The sequence below is a fragment of the Peromyscus californicus genome, unplaced genomic scaffold (assembly GCF_007827085.1).
Source record: "Peromyscus californicus insignis strain IS unplaced genomic scaffold, ASM782708v3 Scaffold_22__1_contigs__length_63687245, whole genome shotgun sequence".
Lineage (NCBI taxonomy): Eukaryota > Metazoa > Chordata > Mammalia > Rodentia > Cricetidae > Peromyscus > Peromyscus californicus.
This window is the reverse complement of record NW_026294525.1, coordinates 44,666,132-44,686,646: the sequence shown is the minus strand read 5'-3', so window position 1 is coordinate 44,686,646 and position 20,515 is coordinate 44,666,132. Positions and strand designations below refer to the sequence as shown.

At 37.9% G+C, this 20,515-nt stretch overlaps 1 protein-coding gene across 3 annotated transcripts in view; it reads right to left on the bottom strand.

Moving 5' to 3' along the window:
* Nucleotides 1-20,515, bottom strand: part of Cep85l (centrosomal protein 85 like) — a 119,660-nt gene that overhangs the window by 19,903 nt on the left and 79,242 nt on the right. For all 3 annotated transcript variants that reach the window (XM_052751334.1, XM_052751333.1, XM_052751335.1), the window contains exons 4-8: nucleotides 19,272-19,393; nucleotides 11,136-11,253; nucleotides 5,504-5,683; nucleotides 3,231-3,383; nucleotides 1,269-1,423 (exon numbers count right to left, since the gene is read on the bottom strand). In XM_052751334.1, coding sequence (XP_052607294.1) covers nucleotides 1,269-1,423; nucleotides 3,231-3,383; nucleotides 5,504-5,683; nucleotides 11,136-11,253; nucleotides 19,272-19,393 — 728 coding nt within the window. The remainder of the gene's footprint in view (nucleotides 1-1,268; nucleotides 1,424-3,230; nucleotides 3,384-5,503; nucleotides 5,684-11,135; nucleotides 11,254-19,271; nucleotides 19,394-20,515) is intronic.

The window sequence follows — 20,515 nt, the reverse complement described above, 5'->3', positions numbered from 1 at the left end:
GCGAGTTCCAGGAAAGGCGCAAAGCTACACAGAGAAACCCTGTCTCGAAAAACCAAAAAAAAAAAAAAAAAAAAAAAAAAAAAAAGCTTTTACCTAAAAGCAAGAGGAATCTTTAAAGATATTATCTCTGTCAGCCTCAAGATCAAATTGAAAGTGGAAAATGTTTTCTGGAATACATTATACTAATCTTTGCCAATTAAGCGTTTGTGGCTGGCTCGGTGTTCTATAAAACCCTAACAAAAGAGAACACAGAAAGCACCACAAATCTCCACAAGCAAACATGGGACAAAGCAGCACTCCGCAATCTTCCACAACTGCTACGACAGCTCCAACTCCACAGTTTAAGTTTCCTCAATTACTGCGGCCTACGAAACAGAACTCATGCGCTGTTTTCATTTTTGACAACAAAGATAAAATGTTTAAATTAGTGAAGACCAGGAAGTACTTTTAAGACTAAAGAGTTGGTATAAATTATGGATTTCTAAAAAAATTAAAGTGCAAGAAAGAAAAAAATACTAGGATAAAAATGTAAACTCCAAACTGTGACAGTTTTGGGAACTGACATCAAGAAAAGAAATCAGAGAGTTCACAGTACTGAAATCCAAGAGAAAATAGTAAACCAAGTGTATTTCAGATTTCAGGATTTCTTGCCCGCAGTTTTTTGCTGTTTTATTATTTGACTCTTTCAGATAGTTCAATCTATTCACGACTAATAACAATAAGATTTAAAGGTTACAATAGAATATAAACTGATGCATGCAACAGTGTTCTAGGTTTATAATAAAATTTTCCACATTTGAGCACAAGCTGAGGAGGCCAACAAATGCTAGTCACTGTCACTGGAGACTTGGATTTTAAAGTGCAAACTGCTGTGAGATGTGCAGGGAGGTCTGGAAAGTACATGAAAATTGGCCCTTCAGAGAGATGAAATCAAAGCCCATCAATCCCCTACAGTGCACTCTCTATGAAGGAGTGTAGTGTATTTTACAGGTTACTTTCTGCTGTTTAGAATTTTTACTTGTTTTGATAAAACTTTCAACTAAAGAGTTTGCAATGGTATTTTCAGGCTTTAGTTGTTGAGTTGACTTTCTTTGTTCATTGTTTTGCTATTTCCATCTAAAATTTTTGGCAAGATGCTGGTATAATGCTTAAAAATATCAAATTACTACTGATTCAATCAGCTTCAGTGAAATCATATTGCACCTTCCTAAGGTAACAATGATGATCCTGGCAAGTTAAAGAGCATGAAGACATGAAAGGTTCCTCACCTCTGAACAGAAGTCACCAGCTCCTTTTCCTTCTTCTTCTGGCACAGTAGCTGCATTTCTTTATCTTGACATTGCTTCTTAATCTCCTCAAGCTTCTTCTCTGTGTCTATCAAAGTCTCCTGCAAATTCTTGTTTTTTTCTTCAAGGACTTGCAGCTAAGGAAAAATGTTTACAGTTTGCATTGCATGCAATACTAAATATACTGCCATTAAAATTACTACTCTTCTCAGGGTTAAATAGACTGTTCGCTTATAATCATTCTATATCTAAAGAACTTCACATTGCCTCTTCCTTTATTTGAAAGAATTGGGAGAATGGATTACGAAGCAGAAGACTAGATAACATTTCTGAAACAGAAAGGTTCATAATTTTTAAATTTTTTTAAGTGTGGTAAAACATAAAAAATATATAATTAACATCATAACATAACCATGTCTGCATGTATGACTCTTTACTATTAGGTACATTCAGATTGTTAGTGTGACAATTCCCAGAACTTATCTTATGCACCTGTAGCCATTAAATTTCTTTCCAATTACTATTTACCCCACTCCATGGCATCCTACAATACTACTTTCTATGTCTCTGTAAGTTGACTGCTTTTGGATCTCATACAATACAATTATACAATATTGCCTATTTATGACTGGCTTATTTTACTATTCCTGTTTTATTATAAAATGTTCTCCAGGTTATCCATGCTGAAGAGTGTGTAAGAATTTCCTTCCTTTAGAAGACCCAACAATAGTCCATTCTATGTATGTACTATCTACTGTGTATCTACTCATCAACTTGTGGACACTTTACTGGTTCTGTACTTTGATTCTTGTAAATAACACTGTTATAACCAGGGTCTATGAGCACCATGACTCTTGGCAGTGGCTATCCTACTGGGTATTAGGTATTATGATCCTATGTGTTTTAATTCTCTACTGCTGCCTCTTTCTGCTCATGTAATCTCCTATGGTCCTTTAGTGCCTTCCTATATTAATCTCTCTTAGTTTTATAATTTATAAATTAATTTTCTTTCTATATACATCCTGAAATTATATAAACAATTCTCAACCGAAGATGATTTTTACCTCCACAGACATTGACAAATGTCCATTGTTTGCGTTGGGAAAGAGAGCAGCACTATGATCATCTAGGAGGTAGAGGCCAGAAGGACTGATTACAAGAACTACTTCTCCTGCAGTGTACAAGGCAGACTACACAGAACAACTGCTCCCCAAATGGTGTTGGCGCCTAGACTGAGAACCTATGGCTTGGAAGGTCTGAGATAACTGGAGTGAATCCATGTTTCAAGAAGCCTTCACCAGAACTGGTAAAGAGACTGAATGAGGTATTAAGAAAGGAAAAATAGAAGTCAGAGGAGTGAAGAGAGATTACAGATCAAGGCATATTAAAAATTACAGCAAGATTAAGAACTAGTGAAGAAAATAAACATCTATAAACATACTCAAGTCTTGACCAGCCTTGAATCCCAGAGAACATTAGACAAAACCAAAACTAGAGTGAATGTGGATATAAGGTAGAGTAAACAGCTATGTTTAGAAACTACCACCTTTTAAAAATAGAATAGAATGTTAGAGGCCAAAGAGATGGCTCAGCAGATGAAGATAAATGCAAGTCTGATGCCTGAGTTTCATACGTGAAATCTACATAGAGATAGAACAAAACCAATTCCACAAAGTTCCCTCTGACCTCCATACATACATCACACATACATACATACAATAAAAAATAGTTTGAAAAACAGAACACTAAGTAAGACAGTTACCATGTAGGTTTATTACAAAGGTAATCACATACTAACAACAGAAGAGAGATTTGTTTATTCTTTTTGAACAGTTTCGAGTCAATTTATATCTTAGGAGCAGTAATTGAGTATGTAATTTCTAAGTAGCTAAATTTCTAAAACATTTTGCAAGCATTTCAAAGTTGCATGTTTAACCACGTTACCTGTAGACTCTGACTCTGTACATCATCTAGAGTTGGAAGATCTGCCAGGTACTTTTCCAAGGTCTCAATTCTTCTCTGCTTTTCTTTGTTTTGCTCAGATTCCTTCTGGCATTTCTTTTTCAGGCTGTTGATGTATCTATCTCTGGTTTTCAGCTAAAGGAAAACATTATGAATCCTCAATTGTTTTGAGTTACTAAAATTACAAAATCAATGTTTCATTCTTGGGTATCCTGAATTTATCATTGAGTCTCAGCTTACAGTAAAGATCACCAACTGAGTTAAGAGCTGCCTTGTATCATTCAAATAGTCTTTCTCTTCTCCTCGAAACTTGTATAGGTCTGAAATAAGGAATCTGCATGATATCTGTTTGCTTTTACAGATGGCATTTTAAAATTGTACTAAGGCATCTGGCAGTAATGATCAAATTTTTATTGCCTATACATGTACAAATTTGGATAAGGCTATTCATTTCTTTATCCCGTAAATAATGTTGTGCTCATGTTGAAACTGCATTGAGATTAAATTATGTTAAAATTATTTAATTATAACTCTGTATCTTAAAAGGTTTATTAGGTACCAAAAAAGACATAGAAACAAAGCTATACATATTTCACATATTTTCTTAATCATCAAAGCAAATATTCATCTCTAGAGGACAGATTCTAATTTCTAATTTTCTAGAGCTATATCAAAATACTTTACATGAACTAAGAAAAGAAGATACATCAGTTATTTTGTTACTAAAAGCTTGCAAAGCCAGGAGAACTTACCAAATATTTAGAAACAGAAAATGGGTTAAGTGAGCCAATTTACATACTTCAAGCAAAAATATTTTTATATCATACCATAAGTGAATTTGTACCACATTTTCCTTCTTAAAATTCTAATGTAAAGGTGCCTCACTACTGAGGTCACTCTAGGGTTGAGGTATTATGTGAAGTTAACATCTACTACAGAACAAGAGCAGATCATCTTAGTAAGCCCCAGTCTGTAGAGGTTTAACTGGAGATTTGACAGACTCATTTGACTCTACTAACTTTAACTTGCACGTCCCACATTCACAAACTCTTTCACAACTGAGATCAATTACAAACAACCAACCCAGTCAACGAACAGGCCAATGAAATGAATCAACTGGCTATTTTCAAGAGATGAAGTAGAAATGGATAATAGAAGAAAACAAAAGGTTCAACGCCCTTAGCATGTAAGGGAAATGCAAATTAAAACTACTCTGAGATTAGATCTCACCCTGCTCAGAAAGGCTCCCATAAAGACAGCGAATGACAGAACCACAATGAGGATGTGGAGGAAGTGGAGAAAATGTAAATTAGCCCAGCCACTATGGAAATCAGTACAGCAGTTACTCATAAAACTAAAAACGGAATTATAACTCAGCCTACACTGCTCCTGAGCATATACCTGAAAGACTCTAAGTCAACACCCCACAGAGATACACATCCTTGTTTATTACAGCATTATTTACAACTGACAACCTATAGAATCATCCTAGGTGTCAATAAGCAGATGAATGGATGAAGACAATGTGATGTTTTAATACATACATACACACATATCACAAACTCTCTCTCTCTCTCTCCTCTCTCTCTCTCTCTCTCTCTCCTCTCTCTCTCTCTCTCTCTCTCTCTCTCTCTCTCTCTCTCTCTCTCTCTCTCTCTCGTGTGTGTGTGTGTGTATGTGTGTGTATGTAATGAAGTTTAATTCAGCCATAAAGGATGGGGTTATGTCATTTGAAGGAAAATGGATGCAAATGGAGATCATCGCATTAAGTAAAATAAGCCAGACTCAGAAAGTTAACTACTGAATGTTTTCTCTCATTTGTGGATCAAGGTCTTTTATAGATACATAAAACCACATATGTATGACATGAAATCTACCGATTCAGAGTAAGGGGCTCCAACTTACTAGCTTGAGGCAAGTGTCTGAAGATAAGCTTCACTTCATTCCTCAGTACTGTATAGTCAATGAGACCAAGAAACAATTAGAATAAGGAAACGAAGGGTCACTGGTGTAGGCATCTGGTTTTAGAAAATTCACTACTAGTTAGAGAAGTATACTAAAGACTTTTATTCCTCAAGAAGATCCGTAAATCTCTGCCGACGGCACAAGTTTCTTGAAAGTTGGAGCATGTAGCACTAATCACTCTAACACAAATGTATAACCTGACAGAGCGCCTGGACTAGGGCAAACGACGCACAAGCATGCTCTGCTGAAGAAAGCTGTTGATCCACCACAATCTCACACAAAGTACTCACCTTTTCCTCCAGCTTCTTCTTCTCCTCACTAAACTGGTTTAGTTTTTGTTTGAGGAACTCGTTGAGCTGTGAAACTTCCTTCTCAGTCGATGCTAGTTTTTGCTCCAGTTCTTCCTGTTGGGGATGGGATAGTGACTGCTCTGAAAATGGAGTCTGGACTGAACTGTTCTCATATTGTGGCTATTGGGAAAAAAGAACAGCAGGTAAGTCTTCAGAAGTTTGCTTGTCTTGAACAAATAAAAACAAAATGGGAAGGGGTCACAGTGCAATAAATACCTATAAGCTCTAAAAACAGACTGTCCTCAAACTAAATCCTCACTCTTCTGCTTCCTAAATAAAGGCCATGATTAAAGCAAATCAGTATCACTAAGTCTTGGTTTATTCATCTAAAAAATAGAAATAATAAAGCTATTTTGCAATGTTTTTAAATAAGGTATGCAAGCTCCTAGCACACAGTAAAAATTCAATGAAAGGCAGCTACTATTTGGTTTAAAGGTATACTGAAAAACACAAATAATGTATTACACACCTTCATCCTATAGAAGTGAAATTTTTAGAGAAGTAATTAAACACAAACAAAAAGCTGCGTGTGGTGATAAATTCCTATAATCCCAATGCCCTGAAAACTAAGGAGGGATTTGGGAGACCAGCATGAGTTAGACAGAAAAGACAATGTCTCAAAAATGCAAGAACGTTTTCTTCACAGGTGATCATTTCAACTATTTAAACTCAATAAGCATTAATAGACTGGTTCTATAACTAAAAGTAAGATCCGTAAAGTCAGGCTTTTTGTCCATGGTAGGGTGTGACCATATACTTGTCCAGAATTGTGCCTGGTTCCATACAAGTGCCCAAAGATAATCATAGAATGAAAAAAAAATAGTAGTGCTTCTTCCATTTAGAAAGAAATTCTCCATTCTAAATTGATGGAAATTCTTCTATAGAAAAAGATGAGCCTTATGGGGTGAAAATTTGGAAGGGATAGACAGAAAAATACATACATTCCTTTAGATGAATCAAAATGAGTATCAAATTAACAGAGAATCTACTATGCATTCAACCTATATTTATTTACAAAGTATACCCCATTGGCCAAAATTTTAAGGCTAATAAACAAGGTTACAGAAAAGGGTCCAAACCTACAGCCAACACTAAACTGCTAGGACGGTGGCAGGTGTAGTAGTTAGGGAGGTGGTAGAGAAGTGACTTTGAACAGGTCTTAAAGGATGAGTGCTTTGCCAAAAGGTAGGCATCCATTCAATATGTAAGTAAGATCTGTCATACACAGGAATATTTCATTGTTGCAGACTCTGGCACTAGCCTTAAAGAAATCAAGTTTTAAAGGAGAAGCCCTTAGATAATTATAGCACAGGAAACAATAAAATGAGGTACTCAAATAGAGGTCACAAAGTACAAAGTGTGGGAAAGAGGACAATGAAGGTATCATTGGGAAAATGAATAAATGGGCATTAGTGGGATAGTGACTTTTGAGACATTTCTTTAAAAATAGGTGGATTCTGCTGTGGTGATTGTTTTTGGTCAACTTGATACAAACCTAGACATATCTGGACACTGGATTTAAGACTAATTTCAAATGAATATGAATGTTCTAGGGCAAACACTAAAGAAAAATTATTGAAATAAAGGAAAATACTCATATAAAATGTTTACTTAAAATGACAAAAGAGAAAAACCGTGTTACATCGGAACATGGTAACACAAACAAGACTATAAAATATTCACATATGTGGCAGTTATTAAGTCAACTATACCCATGATCACTATGAACATCCCTGGTTTAAGTGCACCAAGACAGAGATCATCATAGTAGATCAAAGAGCAAGATCCCTATGTGTCTTCTATGGGGAACCCTTACTAAGAATACAAAACGGTCTTTAACTGCAGAAAAGAGTAACAAAATACTTGACAGAACTGCAAGAAGAAATACATGAATCAACCATAGTCACTGAAGACTTTCAACAGCTGATCAGGAATGGCCAGCCACAGAAGGCAGAAGATCAATGAGGACGCACTTGCTGGCACAGGCCCTCAAGCAGCCAGGTGACCAGTATCTAGACTACCCATTCCTCAGCTGCACCACACGCTTCTCAAGTTCCTTTGCAACAGTCACCAGGAAAACAGCATTCTCGTTCATAAATCATATTTTATAAGCTGAGAACTCATCAGATACCTGCCTTCAGACCACAGGTAAATTAAACTAGAATGCAAACACACACACACACACACACACACACACACACACACACACACACACACACATACACACACACACACACACACCAAAAAAAACAACAACAACAACAAAACCCTGGGACATTTCAAAACAAAGCACTGCTAAATAATATATGGCTTAAAAAGGAACTCTCAAGGGAAACTTAAAAATGGTCTCAGCTAAAAGATAACTGAAAATTTGTAAAATCTAAATAAAGTGGTGCTTAGAGGAGAGTTATACCACTGAATATATTTTACATAAGAAGGGTTAAATTCATCTAAGTCTCCAATTCCAGTAAACTAGAAAAAGTAGAGAAAATTAAATTCAAAGTAAACAAAAAATAGAGCAAAAAACAATGAAATTAAAAATAAGATACAGGTCCAGGCGGTGGTGGCACACACCTTTAGTCCCAGCACTCAGGAAGCAGAGCCAGGCGGATCTCTGTGAGTTCCAGGCCAGCCTGGGCTACAGAGTGAGTTCCAAGACAGGCACCAAAACTACACAGAGAAACCCTGTCTCAAAAAACCAAAAAAATAAAAAGTAAAAAAATTAGATACAGGAAATTCAACAAAACAAAAGTTGAGCATTTATTAAGAGCAATAAAAATCAGTAAATCTTCAGGTAGACTAAGAAAAGAAAATGAAAGACAACCAAGGTTACTAATGTCAGAAATAAAAGAAGTACCATAATAGAATTCCTCCAATCCCAGAAAACATAAACTCAATGAAAAGGAATGATACCCGCCAAAACTCACATACAAAAGAAACCTGGAGACCTTTAGTATATTATTAAAGAAGTTAAATACGTCATTAGAACACCCTAAAACAGAAACCATCATTCCCTAAATTAACCACCGAATGGACGCCCCCACACACACATACACATACACACACAAATACTATAAAATTACCAAATCAGAACAAAAGGAAGAAAAGTGGTGAGAATCTAGAGCATCTGAACTGGAGCAGTGACAGTAGATCTGACAGGACAGGAAGAGCCACAAAGGAAATCATTGATAAACTGACTTAGAGAGCCATCTACTGGCCTCCAACACTGCTCAGATACCTTTTTTTAAAACATGCTGTGTGGACTGGTGGCTGTGGAGCCCCCATGGGATTGGACTAGGCCCTCTGGATATGGAAGATGGTTGTTTGGCTCAAACTGTTTGGGGGGCACCCAGGCAGGGGGATCGGGATCTGTCCCTGGTCTATGGGCAGGCTTCTGGGAATCCGGGGCCTGTGGTATGACACCTTGCACAGCCTTGGTACAGTGGAAAGGGGCTTGGACCTGCCTAGGCTCAGTGTGCTGGGCTCTGCTGACTCCCCATGGGAGACCTCGATTTGGGGATGTGGGGATGCGGGGTGGCTTGGGAAAGAGGGCTGGGGGGTGGGAGGAGGGAGGAGGGGGGAATCTGTGGATGGATGTGGAGTAAGTAGAAAATTTCTTAATAAAGAAAAATGAAGAAAAAGAAAACATGCTTTTGATAATATAATAATTGTATAATCCAAGAATAACATTTATTAAGGAGGGAGTTAGTTATAAGGAGATATTGAATGGTTCTATGAAAAATACTGTTTCCAAGACAAATTAGTTATTTAGCACAAGAATACTATTTTCAAATAACTACACTATCAGTCTCAGCACTATCCCAGAGGGAACTGCTGTTTTGTAATTGAAATCAAAGTAGAGTACAAGGTAATGAAGTATTATGATACATGTGTAATCAAAGTAAAAAAAAAAGCTAGCTAGATAACTATGTTAAATGCCCCTAACTTAAATTATACCTACTTGGTTTTTACTATTTCCTGATTTCAATGTCTAATTAGTTTAATTTTTACAAATAACACATTTGAGGGTACAATGAAGGAAAAAATCCACTTCAAATGAGCTTCTGACATCTGAGAATAAAGGCCTTAACAAAAAAATAGCAAAAAATAATTCCACAAACAGAAGCACGCATCTCTAGGAAATGTTCATATCTCACTTTTTAATCCCAATAAAAAGACTAACAGTATTTTTCTTTGGGAAATAAATAGGCCCATTATAAAGTGTATACAGTAAAATATACAAATGAGTTTTAAGGAAAAAAAACTCTTAAAAGGAGAGAGAAATAGTTGAAAACAATGGCCCTATAAGTTTTAAGACAGCAGAGACATTATGTCTATATTCCCATAGGATTGCATAGGCAAACAAAAAAAAAGTCAAAATAAATCAAAACAATAAAATCATACCAAATTAGCCAATCAATAAATGAGCAAATGAACAGTTTTCAAAAGAAAAAATACAATGGCTAATACTTGAAGAAATGACCAAAACCTTAGTCATCAGGAAATGCATACAACGAATTCTATCTTACCCCAATCAGAATGGCTATCTTTTTTTTTTTTTTTTTAAGCCAGCAAGGCTGGGAAAGAAGACCCATTAAGCACAGCGGTGGGAATAAAAACAGGTGCAGCTACTATGAAAATAGTTTGGAGGTTCTTCAAAACAGTACAAACAGTGCTGACATGTGATCCGGCACCACCACCCTGGCAGGAAGGAAGCTAAGCATACCAGAGACCCTGTCATGCCATGTTTATTGATGCACTATTTGCAATAGTCAAAATATGGAACTAATCGAGATACCAATCAACAGATGAGTAAGGAAATATATGTACACAAGACGGAGTTTTGTTCAGCTCTAAAGAAACATGGAACTGTTATTTGCAGGAAAATGGATGAAATGAGATCATCATGTTAAAAATAAGCCATATGTAGAGTCTCCATTTAAACATACACACATGCATATATATAACAGAAATTTCCTTTCTCAGAACTTTAATTTACAAAGATAAATATATGTGAGGAGCAAAACAATATTTATAAAAGGTTACTCTTCGCAACATCATTTATAACATAACCAAATGGCAAACAACCTTAATTTTAGTGTGTAAGAGATGGTTGAATAAATCATGATTTTTATAAAATAAAAAATTATATAGCTACAAAAGCAAATGAAAGTGGAGTGGTTTATGTAAAATGATGTAGAAATAGTTATTATATTTTGTATAATTATTATATAAAGAATGATACCAGGTACAAAACAATGTGCATATTCTTAGGGGCTTTTGTAAATGTAGAGAACTAAAATGCACTTTTATTTGTTTAGGATATGCATCAACTCTGGAAGGACACCCTAGAAACTGATGATATAGCTTATTCTGTATGTGTGTTGGAAAGGGATAAAAAAAGGACAAAGGGAAGGAAGTAGTTGAGCACCTTTTACAAACAAACATGAACTATGCAAATTCACTGTTGTTTCAACACATTGACTTAAGGTGCTCTCGTGTTATAAATAAAGCATACTGTAGTACAGACTGATTAATCGGCTACAAACTATGACGAGTTCTCTAGTCTTACCTGCAAACTGCTCATGTAAGAGTCCTCACAATTTACATAATGTCCTAGCATGGCTTGTTGTGCCCGCAGTTCATTATCCCTTATCCTTTCGTGTAGGTGGTTAATTTGTTGCTTCTGCCTGTAAAACATAAATTGAAGTCATATTATATATATATATAATATATACTCTTATATATTATACTCTTCTAAGAAATAGTGAAGAGAAATTTTAATATTCTACTACTTTTCAAAAAGTATGTAAAAATTTTGTCTCATCTCAACCACTGGGGGAAATTAGTTAATTAAATACTTTTCCTGTGTGAAAGAAAAGAAAACCATGGGGTTAGAGAGATAGCACAATATATGCTTTCCACCCAAACATGAAGAACAGAGTTCAAATCCCCAAAACCCATGTATATGTAGCATTCAGGATAGAGACAGAGTCCCCAGGGCAAGCTGGCTAGCTAGACAAGCTGGAATTGGGTAGCCCTTGGTTCAGTTAGCCATCCTGCCTCAATAAATAAAGTGAAGAAAGGTCTAGGAAGACATCTAAGATCTTCAGGCCTACACACATACACAAATACATTTAAGCATACCAAGCACATATATGCACATATGTAAGTAAATATGCATACACCACACACACACACACACACACACACACACACACACACACACACACACACACACACAAGAGGAAAAAGCAAGACTGGAAGAAGTTGCCCACAACACAATAATAATATGTGTAATATATGTGTGTAAACAAATGTTTCAATTCCTGAGCAACAGATTCAAAGCTCCTCAATAGAAACTATTACTCAGAGAAAATTTAATAGATACTCTTTCAAAAAATTAACAGATGTTTATTGTTTCTTTTTAAAAATTTTCTCAGAAACTAAATTTTTACATATTCTAATTCTTTTCCTTTACCGAATTCCAAGCTAGGTTAGGTTATTTTTTTCTGTTAACATAGTTGTGGTAATTGCCTGAGGCATGTGTGGCCTGAGGTCTCACCTGTGGCTAGCATCTGAAGCAAAGGAAGGATTGCTGGGGACCATGTCTTTGATGCTGTGGAATCTAATGCTAGTTCACCAACATTAGAATTGACCTGTAAAGCTGACCAGTTGAGATTGGAACAATACACTTAAAAAGAATCTACAGTTGATTCAGTGATGCTATGTACCTGAATATAAACAACTACAATGGAAAGTAAACTACCAGAGCTGTACTTAGATGTTGAAATTTAACTGATCACGTGATGCAGAATAACCACCACTCCTCCACTAGAGTGTCCATCTCCAGACAGACACTTAGCCTAAGTCACCATTAATACCACTTTTCCTCTTCATTTTCCCTCTCTGGTTAGCACAAACATTGTGGGTTTCATGACGGCATCATCATACACGTGTCACACTTTGCTCGCATTGGTTCCCTTCCCAGCATCCCTCTCCCAGGTCTCCTGAATCCCATGTCCGTTCCTTACCTTCCCTCCTTGAGTTTCTCATCACATGTATTCCATTATTCTATTTCCTCCCTCACTTAGGATCTCTCATGACCCAACTCCCAGTTTCATGAACTACACACACACACACACACACACACACACACACACACTTTTAAATTTAGGTTCCACACGAAGAGATTCCATCCATTTTTCTGAATATGCTATGATTTCACTTTTTGTTGTGGCTGCCTACAACTCCAATGTGTGTATGTATCATCACCCATCATTTTATCCAGTCATCTGACAGACAATCCAGCTGGTTCCATGTTTGGGTTACTGTGAGCAGTGCAGCAATAAACATGACATATGACAAGTATCTCTGTGGTATGTTGACTTAAGAGTTCTTCAAGTATATGCCCATAATGGTATGGTTGAACCCCGTGGATTTCTATTTTCAGTTCTTTAAGGACCCTCTACAGATCCCTGCAGTGGCTGGACCAGTTTACACTCCTACCAGGTGTGAATAAGAACTGGTCTTTCTCCATATTTCCTGTATCAGTCAGAGCTCGTCTCACCATAATTTTGCCACATAATTTCTTGAAAACAGGCATTCTGACTGTAGTGAGATGAAATATGAAAGCAGTTTGAATTTATATTTTCCAAATTTTTCAAGTATTTATTGGCAATTTGTGTTTTTCCTTCAGAAAATGGTCTATTCAGTTAATTAGGCCATTTACTAACGGGATAATTTAGTTTTGTGATGTTAATTTTTACGATACTTTATACTAGTAGTTTTTTTTTTTTAATTTTCCGGAGCTGAGGACCGAACCCAGGGCCTTGTGCTTGCTAGGCAAGCGCTCTACCACTGAGCTAAATCCCCAGCCCCAAAGTTAGTAATTTTTTTTCATTCTGTGGGTTGTCTATTCATTCTTCTGGTCATTTCTATTGCTGTGCTTGTTTTTTATTCATTTGTCAATTGCTGACACAGCCCAGCCAGTGAGGCTAAGTCTCCCAGAGCACTTATCACTTTTATTACTAAAGCAGGTAATACATGAGGTGATGTTCACAGCTAGTTTAAGCGAATACAAGTGCAGCAGGGAATACACCTAGTGTTAATGGATTATGGGTGTTATCTTTGGTCATGTGAAAGAGCCAAGAATATCCCTCCCAGGCCTTTGTCTTTCCCTCAGAGATAATGTGACCATGCCAGGGCATTCCCTTCATGTCTTTGCTTTCAAGAGCTTCCACTTACCACAAGGTGCTGGATAGTTTTATGTGAACTTGACACGAGCTGAAGTCATTTGAGAGGAGGGAGTCTCAATTTAAAAAAAAAAAAAAAATGCGTCCTTAAGATCTGGCTGTAGACAATACTGTAGGGCATTTTCTTAACTAGTGATTGATGGCGGAGGGCCCAGCCCATTGTGGGTGGCTCCATTCCTGGGATGATAGTCCTGGGTTCTATAAGAAAGCAGGCTGGGCAAGCCATGGGGATCAAGTCAGTAGGCAGCACCCCTCCATGGCCTCTGCATCAGCTCCTGCCTCCAAGGTTCCTGCCCTGTTTGAGTTCCTGTCCTAACTTCCTTTGATGATGAACAGTGCTGTGGAAATGTAAGCCAAACAAACCCTTTCCTCCCCAAGTCGCTTTGGTCACGGTATTATGTCACAGCAATAGAAACCCTAACTAGGACACACAGTTCGGCAATTCTTCCTAGGACACTTTGTGGAAAGAACATTCTGCACTCTGCCCCATCTAGAGTTTAGTTTTCTCACACAGGCTCCCACAGAGTGGGATTCCCTCTTCTTATGAGCAAATCCTTCCTTATGCCTGTACTCTACGTCCTCCTCTGGCAGTGAGATGCAAACTTCCAGGTTTGCATTAAGGTAGTGAACCCTTCTTGAACTGCTAGTTTCACAGGGTGAGGGATCTAATCTTATTCTTCTACATGTAAAAATCCAGTTTTCCCAGTACCATTTCTTTGGGGGGGGGGGAGTTGAAAGTTTATATAAATTTAATTTATATAAATGTTTTAAAATGAGGTAAAATATACCTCTCATAAAACTTATCATTTTACCTTTTTCAAGTGTACGATCCAGTGGTCTTAAGCACACCCACACTGCTGTGTGTCCACCACTACCGTCTATCTCCAGGCCTTTTTATCTTGTAAGGCTGTATATGAGACTTTTCTTTTCTCTTTATTGACTCTGGGAATTTCACATCATGCACCTTAATCCCACTCATCTCCCAGTCCCTCTGTATCTGCCCCTGTCTCTTGTGCCCCCCAAAGGAAAGCTAAAAGAGATTAAAAAGAAGATAAAAATAAACAATAATTTTTTAAAAAGGAAGAAATACTTTGCTCCTCTGTCTTTCCTGTCTCTCCACACCTCTTCTTTCATCACAGTGTCATCAGAAGCTGCTATGTGTCATGCAGTAGACCCTTTTGTCCAAACAACATTACTTACAAATGTTCATTGTGTAAGGAGTTGTTGGTCAGATTCAAGGCCTCTCTGGCTTTGGTACACCATCAAAACTGGACCCCACCAGCATTCCGGCCCAGCTCCTAATGGAGCTCTGCCCACCTCCCACCCCCATATTTGGGAAAGCTCATCCCACCCCTCACCATGGGCCTAGGAGAGCTGGCTCAGTCCCTCACCTGAGAGGAGCCAGTTCCAATGACCTAAACTGCCCAACGCACCTGCCACCCAGGCACACATCTAAGGCTTGGAGTTGGCACTCCCCAACATCTACCCCATCTATGACCTACTGGAGTATTTTAAGGGACTGATCCTGCAGAACCATAGCGGCAGGATCTCTATGACTCAGGGCAGCAGCAGGATACCAGTACCATTTCTTAACAAGACTAACTTTTCTCCAGTGTATGTTTTTGATACTACTCTGGTTGTAGTTGTGTAAGTTATTTCTGGGTCCATTATTGGTCTACATGTCTATTTTTGTGTCAATACCATGTTGCTTTGTTACTGTGTTTCTGTAATAATTTGAAATGGGGTACAGTGATACCACCACCATTGTTCTAAGGATTACTTTGACTACTAAGGGATTTTGTTCTTCTAAATGTTCTTCCTTAGGTTTTTGTCTTGTCTTATTGATAAGAGACAGTTTTAAGTATACCAGGTTGGTTTTGAACTCACTATGTAGCCCAAGGGTGGTCTTGAACTTTTGTGTGTATTTGTTATTCTTTCAGAATTTCATACATGTATACAATGTACTTTGATTACATCCATCCCCTCCCCACGCTCCTCCCTCTAATTCCTCCTAGACACCTCCCCCACAATGTCTCCATCTCTCCTTCATGTATTCTTTTCTGAAAAATAACTGAGTCCAATTAGAGCTTCCCATGTGTGCATGAATACAGGGCCATCTACCAGAGGACGGGCAACCTACCAGGAACAACATCCCTGAAGAAAACTGACTCTCTTCCCCCAGCAGACATAAACTGTCAACAGTCCTCTGCTAGGGGAGGGCTTTAGGATTCCACCACCCATGCAGGATTTTGACTGACTTGATCTTGAGCAGGTCTTGTACCGGCAAGTTACTGTGGATGCATGTGTGCAACAGTCCTATCATTTAAACTGTTTTACAGAAACTTCTAGCTCTTACATCTTTCCACCCCATCTTCCATAATGATCTCTGAGCCTTAAGGGGGAGTGAAGGAGGACAGAACTCACACTTGGAACTGTAAACTGGGTGAACAACCCATGGCTACACAGGTCATAGGCCCCAGGGGAGAAGTTACTTTTATTATTTTGGTAAGTGGACATAATATCAAACTGCCTTCTTAATATCGATAAAACAGTGTACTCTCTAACCTCAACAAAAAAAGATTCACACTAAATGAGACCTTGAACTTCTTACCCTCCTGCTCCTAGGTCCAGAATGCTAGGGCTACAGGTACAGATACCACACCTAGTTTATATGGTGATGGGAACTGAATTTGGGGCCCTGTGTATGCTAGGCAAGCATTCTACCAAGTGAACTATATTCCCAGCCCCAAACTGAATTTTAGAATTTTTTTTCTAATTCTGTGTAAGAATATCATTGGAATTTTGATGGCAATTTCCTTTGTAGATTGCTTTTGGTGAAGCCATTTCTATAAAATTAATTCAGCTAATCCATGAGCATGATAGGTTTTTCTCATCTTCTAAGTATATTCTCCAATTTCCTCAGTGCCTTAAAACTTAAAACTTCATAGTAGAAGTTTTTCATTTCTTTGGTTAGGCTTATTTCTAGATATTTTATTTTTATTAATGCTATTGTGAATGGGATTTTCCCATCCCTTCTTAGTGTATTTATTTATTGGTATATAAAAACATTACTTATTTTTTAATTTTTTGATTTTGTTTCTACTACTTTGATGAAAGTGTTTTTCTGGGCCGGGTGGCGGCAGCGCACACCTTTAATCCCAGCACTCGAGAGGCAGAGTCAGGTGGATCTCTGTGAGTTCCAGGCCAGCCTGGGCTACAGAGTGGGTTCCAGGACAGGCTCCAAAGCTACCCAGAGAGACCCTGTCTCGAAAAACCAAAGTGTTTTTCAGGGCTAAGAGTTTTAAGAGGACTCTTTATAAGTGTAGGATCCTCCCCTACACTAAATGAAGTCATGTCCCCTACAAAGAGAGGTGAGCTCTTCCCTTCCTGTTTGTACCCTCCCATTACTACACGCATGACTCAGCTAAAGTGATAATGTCAACTCCCCTTTGTAAAGCATTACTGCTTCAATCTCTCTGAGGGTTATAGGTCAATGTAAGTCATCCTAAAATGCTGAGTATTTGAACATCTATTTCATTTTTAAGCTTGGGAAATTTTCTGCTATAATGGCATGGACTAAATCCGGTATGTCTTTAGTGTTTATCTCATGACCTTATTCTATCCCACGGGTTCTTAGGTTTGCTCTGCTCATACACAGAGTTCTGAGAACATTGTGCTCCTGCTCATTTGGTTTTTCTTTACTGATGTTTGAATGTGCATTTTATCAACCTCACCCTTCATTTTTGATGACTTCTTCTGCCTGGTTAATTCTATTAATGTTGTTTTCTGTTTGAGTTTTTCATTTCCAGGACTTTTTTTTTTTTTTTTTCAAAACTTCAAATTCCGAGTTCAGTTTTTCCCCACCCTGATGAATTTTCATCCACACTGTTGATTTCCCTCCATATTGATGACTTCTTCCTTTGTGTTGCTTACTTTCAGAGGATTCCAGGACCTCTGTTTATATTCTCTTTCATACTTGATCAGACTCACCAGGAAACTCTTGCAATCTTCATCTGTCATTTCACTCAATTCAATGTATTTGAGTTCAACAGTTGAAGAATTATGATCTTTTAAAGAAGTCATGCTGCTTTGCTACCCCACCCCCATCCATGTTTCTGGTAGATTCTGTGTTACAATTTGTGTGTTGTTGGCTCGGGTATCTCTTCTGGCTTGTTCTTACTGAGAAGTGTACTGTTTTCAATTCTTCTCTTTCTCTCTCTCCTCTTTCCTTCCTTTCTCTCCTCTCCCTTCTCCCATGTAGCCCAAGCTGGCCTCCACCTCAAGATATAGCCACAAATAGCCTTGAACTCATGCCTTTCCTTCCCTCTTGTCTCTACTTCTAAGTCCAAGGGATACAAGCATTTAACTAACTCATTTTAGATGGCCCTAGGGTACTATTATTCCAGGCAAGTACTCTATCAACTGAGCTACATTCCCAACCCCCTTAAATTTTGACCACTGGGGAAATACTAGCACCCCCACACACACACTTTATGGTATTGGGGATTTGTGCTTATGAGACAAGCATTTTACTATTGGACTGAGCTGTAGCTCCAGCCCTGAGCAGCCTACCCTGGAAGGCTCAGTCCCAAGTTCAGCTCCACAAGGAGAAAACACACCACTGTTGGAAGTAGCTACCGCTTCTCCTCCCTCCTCGATAAGAAACTGGGCAGCTCATGATGTTAAACTTCCTTTTCTATTTCACCCCATTTTTTCCAACTCTTTTCAGCTATCTTTTTACTTCCTTTGTTTATTCTATCATTGCACACAAAAATAAGCAACAATTAACACTGGCTACAGAAAAAAAAATCCTCCTTAATTTCTAAAGCATCTTAATATGAACACCCTTGACAATCTTAAAAGTATATATAAATGAAGTATATCCATATAATTTAATGATAACATAGCCCAATAACCTTATGATTTATGCTCAGAACTTTCTATTAAATCTAAATAAGATCTTCTGGATAACTCCAGTAATAAAATATTAAAAGTTTTAAATGCTGTAAAAGAAATCTTTCCATAATTTTTGCTCTACACTATATAAACTTTAAAATATATCCTTTTCATATTGATATGGTCTCAAATATAATATATAATAGTCAAAAGATCTCATGACTTCAGTGTGGCTGTCCAAATCTGGCAGTATCCAAAGGCAAATATAAAGATATCACCTTGCAGCTCTGACAGTTGGATGTAGCATGTAGAGAAGGGGAGAGACTGTCTTCCAAACAATGAGTCTCAGTAAAGCAAATGTAGAGCATGTCAGAGACCAGAGAGACACACCTATCCTCAGTTCTGACAGCTTTTGCATGCCGTGGGACTAGAGAGGGCATACACGAGGCATTAATTTGTTTGTAATTTCAAATTCTAAGTAGTGATGCAATTGTAATTATTTCATTAATCTACATTTTTACAGTCTGAAATAGTGAGTAATTAAAAAGCAGACTCACCTATCAATTACAATTTCCTTCTGCCTTAGAAGTCCTTCTTTTATTTTCAACACTGATTCCCACTTACTGAAATCCTGAAAGCCAGAAGGTGAGTAACTCTGACGAGATGATCCAGGTAAAACCTGCACAAAAAAAGTTTATACATTTAGTATGCTATCTAAAGGGGACACTTACAGATAATACAGTATTTCCCCAATGGTTTCCATTTAAAAAAGAAAAAGAAAAATAGATCTTTTTCTCTTCCCTCTCTTCCTCGTCCCTAAAAAAAGACTATCTAAAAGCACATACACAGAGCAAGCCAGCAAGCCAAAGAAGGAGCCAGCAAGCAGTTCCTCCATGGTTCTGCCTCCTGGTTCCAGCCTTGAGTTCCTGTCCTGACCTGTAATGATGGATTCGCTTAGGATGTCTTCCTTGATCAGGTATTATTTAATACAATATAAAAGCTCTTTAGTAGCTAGAAGTAGTAAACTATCTAAACCTTTCCTGCCTACTTCTCAGTCTCCTGAAGAGGGCTATTTAAAGGAGGGTGAAGACACACTAAGAAGTACAAGATCTCAGAAAGACCAGCTTTGCTAGCACTTCTACCGAGTGCTTCACAGAGTGTAGGATGGAGACACGCCTTCAAACTGTATTATTTTCTCTATGGACTTTTAAAAGAGAGGCTCTCCAAACTGACGATTCCCCATTGTATATATACTCTATGGAGCAGTATACTGTGAAACATTCCTCTCGCACCATAATCATGCTTTATGAATCTATCAAAATACATTGCGAAATGCCCCTAGAGGGTGCACTGGTGCTAATGGCTAAAGAACTGAGAAGGTTTTCCCTGAACAAAGCACTGGAACTTCTGAGGGCAACTGAACTAATAGATAACTTCCTGGTCCAGGGTCACCTGGCCAGTTACTCTGTGCTGTCTAGCATTTGGTATCTTCTTTTCCTGTTGAATGAGGGGAAGCATTTTTACAGGGACGAGCTGGACCTGCTCGTAGACTACATAATGACCAGGAAAGAGCACTTGCAAGGACTGGCCAACCCAACGGTCTGCTTCCAGTGCTTCCCCTTCTTCAGACAGCTCCTTTAGGAAGTTCCTTTAGATGGCTTACCATGACTACCAAAAGACCACTATTTTCAGAGAAACCAAGCCCTTTAATACCACTGACAGATCTTTCCCGGTCATTGCCACACAAGTGGGCAGTTCAACCCATATCCTTTCAGAACCAAAGGGTGAATTGTGAAGCCTG